Raw genomic sequence first — 12,449 nt, forward strand, 5'->3', positions numbered from 1 at the left:
CCCCCTTCTCCATCTTCTCCTTAGAAGAATTGTTATATGGGTGAAATCCCCATTCCCGGAGTGTTTTTTGTCAGCAGTTCTGACTGCAATTGTATTTTAAAATGGACCCAACAGAAGAGAGGGCAGTTTTGTAGCTAGATGCTTCACGGCTTCCTATTGCAGGATCGTGGGCTCCAAAGAGATTTAAAGAGAATGAGCCCATCTAGAATCAAAACCATCCTTTTATTTTATTTTTCTTCCATACAGAAAAGGAGAAAAACCTGGCATAATCTTATCCTGCTGGTGCTGCCTGGATCTCCACTGATTTAGTAGCTTCATTTTTATTTTCTGACTCCCAGCCCCAAGTGTACCACAGCAACGCCAGCTGAGTATCCAACACTGAGTTCTGCTCTTGATAGATGAGACCCTTATTGGCTTGGGATTTGGGGTCCTACAAGTGTCTTATTGCAGAATAGGACTCTTGGATGGTGGGTGATTTCTTGCCAGGGGAGATGAGCCCAGACTAGAGCTTGCCATATTCAGAGGTGTAAAATGGATTCTCAACATGTCTTCCAAGCCTGCAAAAGAGGAGATTTCAATTTGCAGAAGAGAAGACGGAGGGGGATTTGATAGCAGCCTTCACCTCCCTGCAGGGGGGCTGCAAAGAGATTGGAGCTGGACTGGTCTCAGTGGGGGCAGATACAGGACAAGGAGCAATGGGCTCCAGCTGCAGCAAGGGAAGTTGAAGTTAGATATTAGGAAAAACTCTATCACCAAGACAGCAATAAAGCACTGGCACAGGCTACCCGGAGAAGTGGTGGGCTCTCCATCCTTGCAGGTTTTGAAGACCGGGCTAGACAAAGCCCTGGCTGGGATGATATAGTTGGTGCTGGTCCTGCTTTGAGCAGGGGGTTGGACTAGATGTGACCTCCTGAGGCCCTTCAACCCTCATTTTCTATGATAAGCTATGACTTTCAAAACCAAACCTATTCCTATTACTGATTCATGCTAAAGTCAGGCTGGAAGGGACCTCTGGATGTCATTGAGTCCAGCCCCCTGCCTGAGGCAGGATCATTCATATCCAAACCACCCCATGCATGTCCTTATCTAACCATTTCCTAAAACTACAGAGTCAAGTCCATTACAACTCCAAGGGATATTGCCCAAAGACAGGAAAAGCACCCCAACCTGCCAGGTAAAGCAGGGGGTTGAGAGCTGATCGCTCCCCACCGCTGCAATGGTCCTTAAGAGATCCAAGGAAGTGATTCGTGCCACCCCTCTGCAGAGGACGGCAAAACCTCCACGATCTGTACTAATCTGACCAGGGAGTAAAATTGCTTCTTGATCCCAAATGCAGTGATCAGTCTGACCCTAAGCAGACGGGCAAGACCCTCAACCAGGAACCTATGTGTTTTGAGTGCCAACAGGAGCATTGGCCTATCCCAGTCTAAAATCTCCAGCCGTGGCTGCAGCCAGGTGCGTCTGAGGAAGGCAGAAAAAGCCCCCTGCCCCAGTAGCAATAGGAGGGGAAAGGTGAGGGAGGTGATGGATGCGGGGAACATCTTGGGGCTCGAGGCTTTGTACATCATTTGTCTTGGCTGCTGCGGTGAGCAGCACCTTGCAAATGCTGCAGCCACGTAGATCAATCAGAGATGCACAGTTAATGTTGGGCTCACGGCAACTAATGCAAGCTGCTCCCCGTGCTCACTCAAGCCCTGGGGCTTCATTTCTGGGAGTAGAGGAAGAGAGAGAGGGAGGGATAATCCTGCCATGGGCAGGGGGCTGAGCTAGATGACTTCTGCGGACCCTGGAGCCCTATTTTTTCTGTGAATTCCCCTTGGACAGCGGAGATTTCCCTTCTCTCGTGTTAGCTTCCTGGTGGCGGTTTCTAGCTATCTGGGCTCGGATGGGCGTGCATATCACAGAGTGCAGCAGAAGTGCCAGGTGACTAGGAGGTAACTCAATGTGGCTCTCGACCCCTCTGGTTTAGTTAGTCTACAAGGTGCACATCTACCCTGCCTCATGCCTGACTCCAGACCGACATGGCTAACAACCTACCGCTGCCGTCTTGGGTAACCATGTCACTTGCCTACGTTGTTTGGGTGCTGCCAGGTTAGGTGGTTCGCTGCCAAGCCCCAGCACCCAGCGGCACAGTTTATTCCCCCCCTTTTCCCTTTCTATAATGCAAATAGATCTCGGCAAAAGCCACGCTGCTGCTGCTCTCCAGTGGCCAGCAAGGTCCAGAGCCGGGCCTGAGCAAGGCTGCAGGTCTCCGATCATTTCCTTCACCAGGGCCAGACACAGGCATGGGCAAACCAGGTGGCCACTTGGGACCCAGACAGAAAGGGTGCCCAAAAATGGTAATTTTTTCCCCATTGTCTGATTATTAATATTATCATTATCTCTGGCAAAGGAGGGTCTGATACTAAAAGTTTGCCCAGGGCTACCAGGAGTCTAGATACAGTGCTATCCTGCACCGTGAGCAATCGGTAGGAGAAAACCCTCCTCTCCATGGAGAGCTCCTAAGTGCACTCTCCCCCGATGTCCTATGTCTGCCGATGGCAAGGAGCCTCTGAGAGGGAAATCTTGGGGGCCGGGGGATGGCCCATAGCACTGCGGTGATCTCTAAAGGGTGCCGTGCACTCTCAGGCCTCTCGTGCTGTACCTCCTACAAGTTTAGCTTGTCCCTCCCACTCCCTCCCAATGAACCGCTTCTGTCAGGGAGCCGGGAAAGGCGAGGGATAAGTGAAAGCTTTTTGCAGAGTAAGGCTACCACTCTGGCTCAGTGCCTCAGGCGGATGGTAGGGGTAGGGTACCAGGCGCCTTTAGCACTCACATGGACTTCTACCGAGGGCTCATCGTAGCCTGGGCACTCTGCCTTCTGCCAGGTAAGCTCCTTCTTCTTCCTAGCCTCTCCCGAGCTCGGGGGGCACAGAGCACAGCTTTGCCAGCGGGGAGAAAATCCTGGCTTTTGGGTATCTGAGCACCCAAGGGGAAAAAAAACCCCAAACCCTAAAAATACTGGTTGAGAGAGGCAAGATTTAAGACGAGGATCAGTCATTTCATAGAAGTGCTGCAGCAACGTGGAAGGAAGAGTCCTCCAAAGGGGGAAGCGGGGGAGTAGAAAGGGATCAAACTCTTTTGATCAGTGGCTGAGGAATGACTAAAACTGAAGGAAGGGGGGAAAAATCCTCTGCTTTAAACCGCTTGCAATTTCTCATCTGGATTGCAGTTGCATGGAGGATTCATCTGCATTTTTAAGGACTAAGCAGGGGGGGGGAAAGACTAGAAAGACTGGGAGCTGCCTGTTCCTTCGTCCTCTTCCCCAGGACAAAGGGGGAGGTGGGCACGAGGACGAGGACTGGGGATTAAAGTCACACCTTGGTGCAGAGATTTTAGATGCTCCTTTCATTTTAAGATGCGAGTCTGCAGGCTTCCCTCACATCTGGATCCCTGCGTGGCTGCATAAGCCGTGTTGGGTTACGGGAAGAGGGGGGAGAAGTCCTACTTATTGTTGGCCACATGCCTATACGTTTAAACTCGGTTGTTACAGGGAGCGAGTCCTCGGCAGCAGGCATTTTTTGCTTCAATTATATTTGACATCTTTCCATGCACAGCCCTCTCCCGGGGGCAGAAGGGACTGGGACTCTCTTCCGAGCCTCAGAACAAAAGGAGACCTTTCTCCCAGTTAATCGAAGGGGGCCGCTGTCACCGGCCCATTTACACCCATCAGTACGACGTTAAGAGCCAGGAATCGTTTGTGCCACTGTAAACATTTCCGAGCGTCCTGATGGAAAGTGAATTATTATTTTTTTCTTTTCTAATTGTACGACTACTTGATAATTTAAGGGAAGCCGCAGTGAAGTTGCCTGCCTCTGCCTAATGGGGACCATGTGTGCGCGCCTTAGAAAACATTACATTTTGCGCGCAGACTTGCGGTGTGAGATTTAGCTGCTCGGGGGCAGACGGCACGCTGGTGTAAGAGATGCATTTCAGACTGTTTTCTCCATGCCTTTGGGGAGAGGTGGATCAAGCTGCTCTGATCCTTGGGCACTAGGCAGTGTACTTTATGTGCGTGTGAAGACCCCCGGTGCTAGACTTGGGTCTGTTTTGTGGAGCATGGTGTATTTGGGTCTCCCTGCCTGGATGCCCAAGTATGAAACCTGAACCTAACTCTTCAGTCCTACGTGTGCTCCTGGGCCACGATGCCACTTGATGGGGAGGGCAAACGCCTTCCCCGCAGACGTGGTGTAGAGCATGAACCTTCTGCAAACAGCAGACAAAGAAGAATAACTAAAATGGCCCAGGGTGGTTAGATAAATACTCCTTGCAGTATTGCAGATCTGGCACCCTGTGCATCTCGTAGCTCCGAGATGCAGTCACTGTGAGCAACAGGGAGCTAGCAGTGGCCTCTTGCTATTTCTGAATAGCACCACATCGCTCTTTGTATCCTCGCCGCAAACACGGCTCTGCTTTAAGAACCAGCTGTGTTTTCATGTAAGGCAGGCCGGGAGCACAGCTACAGGGCGGAACCGAATCGAAGTTCACTTCTTTGGAAATCATCCTTTTGCCCACACAGGAAGCTGTCCCATGACACAAGCATCCACTTGTGAACGTGATTTATGCCCTGGTGTGTGCATTGCTGTCATGTGGCAGAACAGAAAGAAAGCTGGGACCTCAAGGCAGGCTGTTGCATAAGGCATCCTTGGGCGTGTATGTTTGCACCAACTCATTTAACTCTTAAACAGCTTCCGTTAATAATTGGCCCATGTGAATGCAGGATATTTAAACGGCAATCACAAAGACACTAGGAAAGGCAATGGCCATTGCATCCATCCCTGACATACCTCCACTGCCGCCAGCAGAGCTGCCCCATGGACGAATTGGGCCCAGCACATCTCTGTTTCACAAGTTTTCAAGTCACCTGCTTGAAAACGTGACACTCCTTGTCTGTCTCCTGCCATGTGCTCGTTTAAGCTAAGAGAGGACTTCAGCGGGGGCATGTGTTGTCCTATTAGAAAGGAGTTGCTATGGTGATTACCCAATATTAATAAAAAAAAGTATTGAGCCAACAATGACAGATGTGAGCAGAGGAGGCAGGCAACATCCCTTCTTCAGCTGACTGCCTCTCTCCTAGAAAATGCCCCTTCCAGGGAACTCTGTGCTGCTTTGTACAGGGACAAAGGGTTTGGTATTTAATGACAGTCCAGCAAGGACCACTGCTTCAGCCCTAGGTCCAGGCAAAGCTAATCTGAGCAGCATGAAGACAGCGGCACCCCCTCCTCAGATATCCTGAATAAAGAAATAGGTCAGATCCCATTTCCAGGACCAGGATTCAGCGCCTGTTGCTCACCGGCATTGTGGATAAGGCTGTACAAATGGGCTTGGTGGAAATGGCTTTGTAAATCACTCTGCCTGCCAATTGCCGCCGGCTTTGGGGCTCTGAGTCAATAGATCATAGCATGGTGCATTGACAACACGAACTGGCAGGAAAGATGTGACTTGTAATAACTAGGGCAAGTTGTGTGAATCGCTGGCACTTCTGAAACAGGAAGAATCGTTCGGGAACCCTGCTTTTGCTGTTGCGAGCAAGGAAATGACGGCAGTGGTAGTTGGCTGACTTGGTTTAAGAGTTGAGAAAGTTGTAAAAGGGTTGTCACTGCTCCATCCAGCACATTTGTGACTGCCTGGCTGGGTCTGAGGAGTGCCCTGATGCAGGAGCTCACTGGGATGTGAGGAGTTGGGGGAGAAGTCGGGATGTGAACACAGAAAAGAGATTTAATCAGGGTAGCGTTTCGAACTGGTGCTAAACTCCCTTGTCTCGGTGGCTAGCAATGTACTCGCGTAAAGAAAGATCCCATCATGCACTTTAAAGGGCCAGGCTTTTTATGCCTGCCTCTACTATTTTATCTCTGTAAAATGCCTGTCCTGGCCACGGGCTTCTTTTGCGAATGTGCCTTCTTTGAACCCCTGGCTCTCATAATGCAGACATGTTTCTATGAGGGGGTGGGATAGACCCACCAAATTTGTTCTGCATCTGAATTGAGGACTCCCAAAGTTATAGGCCGACTGGTGTCTGTAGCTAGGGTTTGAATGGGCTGCGAGGATCAAACTAAAATACATCGGAGGTGGTCTAAGTTTCCATGAACAAACAAAATCTGTCATGACAAAAAAATGCACGTGTACAGACAAATGGTGATTTTTTTTCATCACTCTTCGTCCTGTGTACATGGTCCAATCGTGACATGTACAAGTGCCCCATGGCTTTATTTCACCAGGAAGAGCTCAGTCTATCTCCCTTTTTCCCACTGACCCTCTATCCCCTCCTCCCCCAGCCCAGTATCAGTTCATGTGTGGCTATATGGTCTTTTCTAACCAAGTCAATAAGGACCTGAACACACAGACAACAGAACTGTGCGGTCTGTGACCCAGTTGAGACATTGCCTTCAGTGTGGCTCTATCATGATTACCCTGACCACTATGGTCAGGGCTCCTCCTTCATCTGGGAACTGTGTTGGGGCCATCACAGAAACATGCTAGAGAGCAGCCAGGGACCGCTTCATGTTTTTGAGTCAGAGCTGCATGAGCTGATACAATGCCGACCGCGGAAGCGTGGTTAGGGCAGAGACCATTCAGATTCCTCCTCCGGTTGTCCCCCAGGAAGTTCAACCACTGCTACCCGACGTCAGGCTGCATGTAATTCCTCTCTGGTCAATACTGCCCGTACGGCCATAATCAGCACTGTGTCGTGCATCTCCAGTGGTCCCCATCCTGGTCTCGCACACACCGAAATTCTGCCTGCCGATAAGCTGATGGGAGTTAGTCTAGAGCAAAATTTGGCTTAAGCTGGTTTGGAAAACCACAGAAACCTGCTTGCCACTGCCCTGTAGGTGGTATAGTTTGGGTTTTTGGGGTGCAGCATGGGACCCGGTCTGGCAAAAGGAATCCGTAGTAACTACAAAGTTGCGACGTTGGGATCCTGAGCACGTATTTAATGTCTCCGCCAGTGCCGTGGCAGCACAGCGCAAAGCTGGAATTCTCTATTTTTGTCATGACTAAGTTGTGTTTGAACCCTCAGAATGATATCTTCTCAGCCCTGCAGTATTAAAAAGAAAACAGGCTTTCTTCTGTTTCCTTTCTTTTGTCCAGGGCCAAACACCTATAATGGAGACGTGCTTCTACAATTAACTCCTGTGATAGTTTTCTAGGGAGACAGTGGGTGAGCAGGAAGGTTACACAACATGAGTTTGGACCACACCGTCTTACATTTTCTCTTTCTTATCACCCTTTTTTTTTTATCTACACCCATATCAGCACATGCAAAAATCAATCATTTTTTGTCCCTAATCCCAGACACTGTGGGACCCTTCTGCTCCAGGCTGTGTTATGTCAGCTCCCAGCTCAGTGCGCCAATAACTTACACACTGGTCATAAGCCTGATGTAACCTTCCTTAAGTCAAACACAGCTTGAATATCACCTTGCTGGTGGGAGACCTTGCGGATTCCCTGAATGATCTCCCTGGTGTATGATCCACTGATGAACACCCTGGCTTCCCCCCACATTTATAGGGCAAATGACTTCTACCTCCACCTTTTTTGTGTGTCTGTATTATGTGATGTGATTTGGGGGCCTGTTTAGCTCTTGAAGACTTTAAGCATGTCATTGCATGGCTTTAATTTCTGTGAAGCTAAAAAGAAGGGAGAATTAGGTTTGCCAGTCTGAGCTCCTACACATCACAGGCATTGACTTTCCCTCAGGGATGCTACCTCCACCTTGAAGGCTTTAGTTAGACCAAATACTCCAGTCCTCAGAAAACTAAGCGGTCTGTTGCTGAGACTGAGGTATTAGCAAAGCCAGGTGCCCATACAGGAGCACAGAATGGCACGCCTTCCCAAATGCAACAGCCAGGATTACTGCAAAGTGACCAAATATAGGATTGCACTTGGGTTATTGTTGTACGGCTCTGCAAGCTTTAGTGCGTGTGTGCATGGACACTGCCGCTGCGTGTGACAAGCCATGCAGCCTGTCAGATGCATGCTCAGCTACCGAACAGTAGCTCCCTTCCTTTCCACATCCAAGCCGTGCTCCCAGCAGTGGCAGAGCATGCTATCCACTCAGGCTGGACCATAGCTAACCGTGCAAGAGCGAGCGTGTGTGAGTGCAACAGGCAGATGGTCAAGGAGCTTGCCCAAGAGGTAGGAAACCCAGGTCGTGGTTTCTGGGTTGAACTGAGCAGAGCGGAGAACCTGGGACTCTTGCATCCTTGGCAGAGACTTTAACCCATGGGTAGGCAACCCCCGGCATGGGTGCCAGAGCGCGGCACTCAAAAGCATTGTGTTTGGCACGTGGACTGCGGAGTGGGCGGAAGGGAAGGGGCCGGGGCTGCATGGCCACAATAAGGATCGGGCCTCTCATGGCTCCCCCGGACACACCAACACCTTGCACGTTGAGGTTGCGGATGTTTTGGGTGCTGTGCCCAAAAACATTGCTGACCCCTGCTCTAGCCCTTAGGCCTTTGGCTATTCTGGGATGTTGCTTTTACCGAAAAGCTTGAGTTCAGGCCTCCAAAACGGATGTGGTTTTGTGAGGCTTTAGTGGTTTCCCAAAGACAAAGGGTGGCAGTGTTGTGTTTTTTTAATGGAGAAGGGGAAAATTTGTTAGGGTGTCTGGTCAGTCCTGCAGGTTCCCCATACCGCACTAGCAAATCCCAGTCTTCCTCCTCCTCTGGGTACTGGAAGGTGTGGTAGTCCAGGTAGTCTACCACTCCCTGGCCATGTTTTGGCAGCAATGCAATCCTAAAAGGTGATGGTTCAACTTGGACCCCTTCACAGCATACATGCAGCCAGGTCCGTCCAGGGATAAAAGTGACATTCTTGGAGCAGGTTACGTATTATGTCTGTCCACAGCCTTAGAGTTGTTTTTCCCCCCAGCCTTCTCTCCTCGCCAGTTCAGTTCTGCTTAAATTATGCAAATTTGAAGCTGAATCACAGCACAAAGACCTATGTCTGGTTAGCTACAGTTTGTAATCGCATGCATCACCGCTACAACAATCGTCATAACCCATTGCTAGAAGTTTCCCTTTCAGTAAGGGGTAGCATGGTAGGGGCGCCTTGGTCCATGGATCAAAGACCAGACGGAGACACTGAGATTCCTGGACTTGCCAACTGACCGGTCAGATGTCCTAGGATTTGAACCCAAATCTTCCAGGCCCACAGGCATGGTCCTAGGAGGCAGCAGCACCACCCATGGTTGAATACTGGCCCCAGCCCAACCTGGGCTACCAACCCAACTTATAAGGCTACCAGTGGAAGACCTTGTGATCTGAAAGAACCAATGGGAACAACAAGCCCTTGATGGAAAGGCTATAAAACCCTCTCACTTACTCTAGGATGTTGTCCTGGCAATATTTTTAAGTGTTACTGCTTTAGACCATCCTGTCTTGATCAACTGATGCTCTGACCATGATCTTCCCTTGGCCTGTGGCTTGACATCCTGGCGCCTGGATGGATGCCTGACTTTCACTGTGGCTCTGGTCCTCATGCCCTAGGCCAGGCTTGCTTGTGATTTCTTGTTCCCTGGGCTCTGCTTGCTGAACTCCTGGCTCTATCCCTGTTCCTGGCTCCTGGACTGTGTTGTTGGCTCCTAGCTTTGTGGGCCAAGTGCCTACACCCTGGTCATAAGTCTAGCATAACCATCCTTAAGGAAAGCACAACTTGAATATCACCTGGCTGGGGGAGACCTAGCCAGTTCCCTGAATGAGAAGTAGTCCATAAAATTGCCCATGTCTAACCTCCCTGGTGTATGATCCACTGATGAACACAGGCCATTTCTGTTTGTAGGCATCGGTAAAGCATGGTTTGTCTGGAACGTGTGCACGTAGGGCAAGCTCTCTGCTGTACCGTGCACCAGTGCCAGTCACTTATTCTCTGTTCATCATCGCTACAACTTTGGTTAGTCTCTAGGGTGTAAACCTACCCTGCCGTCACCTCTACAGCCAGTGATCATCCACCTGAATTGCAGGGGTGTTAGGCTCATGACATTAAAACTCGACGTGCTCAAACACTGCACTAATGAGCTCCCTAAGCTCTTTGGAGCAATGCTCCTCTCCTTTCTTAGAAATCCTGCTCTCAGAAGCACTCGGAGAGACTGTAACAAAGCAAAAATCATCTTCGTTTTGTCACCTTAGCTAATGGGGCAGCTGCAATGCTACAGTCAGGATGGACTGGACGTGGCGGAGACAGGAAGAGGTCTGAGCAGGAGAGAGGGAAAACCTCTTTCTGTTGGAGGAAAAGGTTGCCTTTCTTCTCAGCTTTGCTTCCCAACTGCATTTTCCCTTTGCTTTGCTTGAGCTGATGAGAATTGAGAACTTGGACTCAATAAAAGCTCCAGTACCAAAGGAGATATTTGAGGCTTCCTGTCTTGGCAGGATCACGAGCAAAATATGTGGGATTTGGTCGTTATTTATGACGGTGATGTCACTTTTAACAAGAAAATAAGACGTGGTGCTTCAGACTGTTAACAGTCTCCCTGACAACCTTTCACAAGATTTGTTTGGTTAACTTAAGCTAGGTTAAATAGTCTCTGATCTTTCTTTGCCTTCAAACACAGGACTCAACATCTGCCTGCATTTCTTCAAACTACTCTTCCTGCAGTCCATGCATTTCACTGGCTTCACTGCTCTTGGTTTTAAATGTTTCCTCCAAACCATTTTATGTCTGTCACCCCAAAGTGTCTCACTCCGAGTTCATATTTGTGTGGTGTTGAGCGCTTAGGATGCCCATGCCCTCAGAGCATACCAAGGCTGAGATGCAGATGCCTTTGGTTTGGCCTGAAGAGAAAGGGCCCCGCGTATCTTCTCAGCAGTGCGGAGAAGGGGCATTTACCGGCCTGGGGTGTTAGGGTAGCCCTATTCTTCTCAAAGCACCATTGCCGTCTAGGGGTCACCCCTGCATGCTAGATGGTCATAGCCGAATTAACCCCAACGTCCCCCCAGACACCAGATCTGCTCTGTTTGACATTGAGAAAGCCAGTTGGCTTTGTGCGGTCTGGGAAAGGATGGAGCATGGTGATGACCTCCATTAGGATTATGACCCTGAAGGTCTAACGAATCTTGGTGTTCAAATGTGACACTCCTACCACTAAAGTATCCCTCGGGCCTTGGCCCTTCATCATTTGATGCTCGGAGGGAGATTCAGCTATTTCTTGTTGCCTAGACTGAGTACAAGGGAGAACTCACTTCAGACAGGAGATGGTCGATTTTGTACATAGTCAAACCTCCAAGACTGAACCTTTAACGCTTCTAAAAGTTTGATTAAAAGATTCCCAACTCCATCCGTTGCTGCTCCTCTTTATATTGAAACAAAAAGCTTTTCACGTTTAACTGGGGGCAAGTGCACTGATGGTGACAAAAAAAATCTTCCTATTTTCCCAAGCAGGAAGCAAGGGTGACCACCTGAAACCTGAGCTCCTGCTCCTGCCTTTGTTTCAAGGGCATTTGCACCATCACAAGGAGGTGAGAGGCTCCATGCCAGCTATGCACTGACTGCCCAGAGCAGTTGTCCATCTATTGACCCCTCTGTGAAATCCTATGAAATACAACCTTTCATTTCTATCCAGGAGAACTTTTACAATCTTTTCTCCAATGCCTGATGAAGGGTGTTTGTGCCCGAAAGCTTGCAAAGAAAGAATTTTTTTTTGCAAAAATCTTGTTGGTCTAATAAAAGATCTCATCTCTACCACAAGTCCTGATGGTGACATTGTTGAGGTGCAAATGGAGCCTCTCCGAAGCAGCACAGACTTTGTACCTGCTGCCAGAAACAATCACTGCTGCCCCGAAGCTACCGAAACGGCAGGCACGCTTGGAGTAAGTGCGGCGGGGTGGGAAGCACAGTCGGTCTCAGGGAGACGCATACAGCTGGTTCAGTGAGAATCGTTTTATCTTTGAGCTCCTGTCTGGTGTAGTTCTCCACTTTGGGAATCCATGGAGGTTTTGCACTGATTTATGGAAGTAAAGCTGATGAGTTTTATAAATGTAGAGTTTCCCTGGGATCTTCCCCTTCTGCCTGCCCCCATCCATGCCCAGCTGTCTCGCCAGAACTAAATGATGCTTTCAACCTGGACCAGCTGCTTGGGCTGCCGGTATGGGCCGAGGACCAAGCTCTGCTTTCACTTGGGCTGGTTACCTGCCCACCGTGTAGTTGAGGACACAGCGATCCAAACTCAACCAAAATCACTCACACGCTGGTATTCCCCAGTGCCTCCCGCTGTTCCCTGGCAGCACTGTACATTTTTGGCTGTACATCACCAGAAAAAAATGACAGTGCAGCTCAGATCACTCCCATGGTGCATGGTCTAGGAGCTCACATAGGCGTGTGCACACCAAGGACACCTGAATGTAGGCCTGGCATTTCAGTGCAGCCGCCCGCACCCAGGCTAGACTCCCTGGGATGCTTGAGCCTGGAGGCCAATT

The 12,449-nt window shown here is 49.6% G+C and overlaps 1 protein-coding gene across 2 annotated transcripts in view; it reads left to right on the plus strand.

Moving 5' to 3' along the window:
- Window positions 1-2,671: 2,671 nt before the first annotated feature.
- Window positions 2,672-12,449, plus strand: part of ITGA11 (integrin subunit alpha 11) — a 140,264-nt gene continuing 130,486 nt past the window's right edge. For both annotated transcript variants that reach the window (XM_014595265.3, XM_014595264.3), the window contains exon 1: window positions 2,672-2,867. In XM_014595265.3, the coding sequence (XP_014450751.2) occupies window positions 2,816-2,867 (52 nt within the window). In that variant the 5' untranslated portion in view covers window positions 2,672-2,815. The remainder of the gene's footprint in view (window positions 2,868-12,449) is intronic.

This window comes from Alligator mississippiensis, chromosome 11 (assembly GCF_030867095.1).
Source record: "Alligator mississippiensis isolate rAllMis1 chromosome 11, rAllMis1, whole genome shotgun sequence".
In the NCBI taxonomy this organism is placed as follows: domain Eukaryota; kingdom Metazoa; phylum Chordata; order Crocodylia; family Alligatoridae; genus Alligator; species Alligator mississippiensis.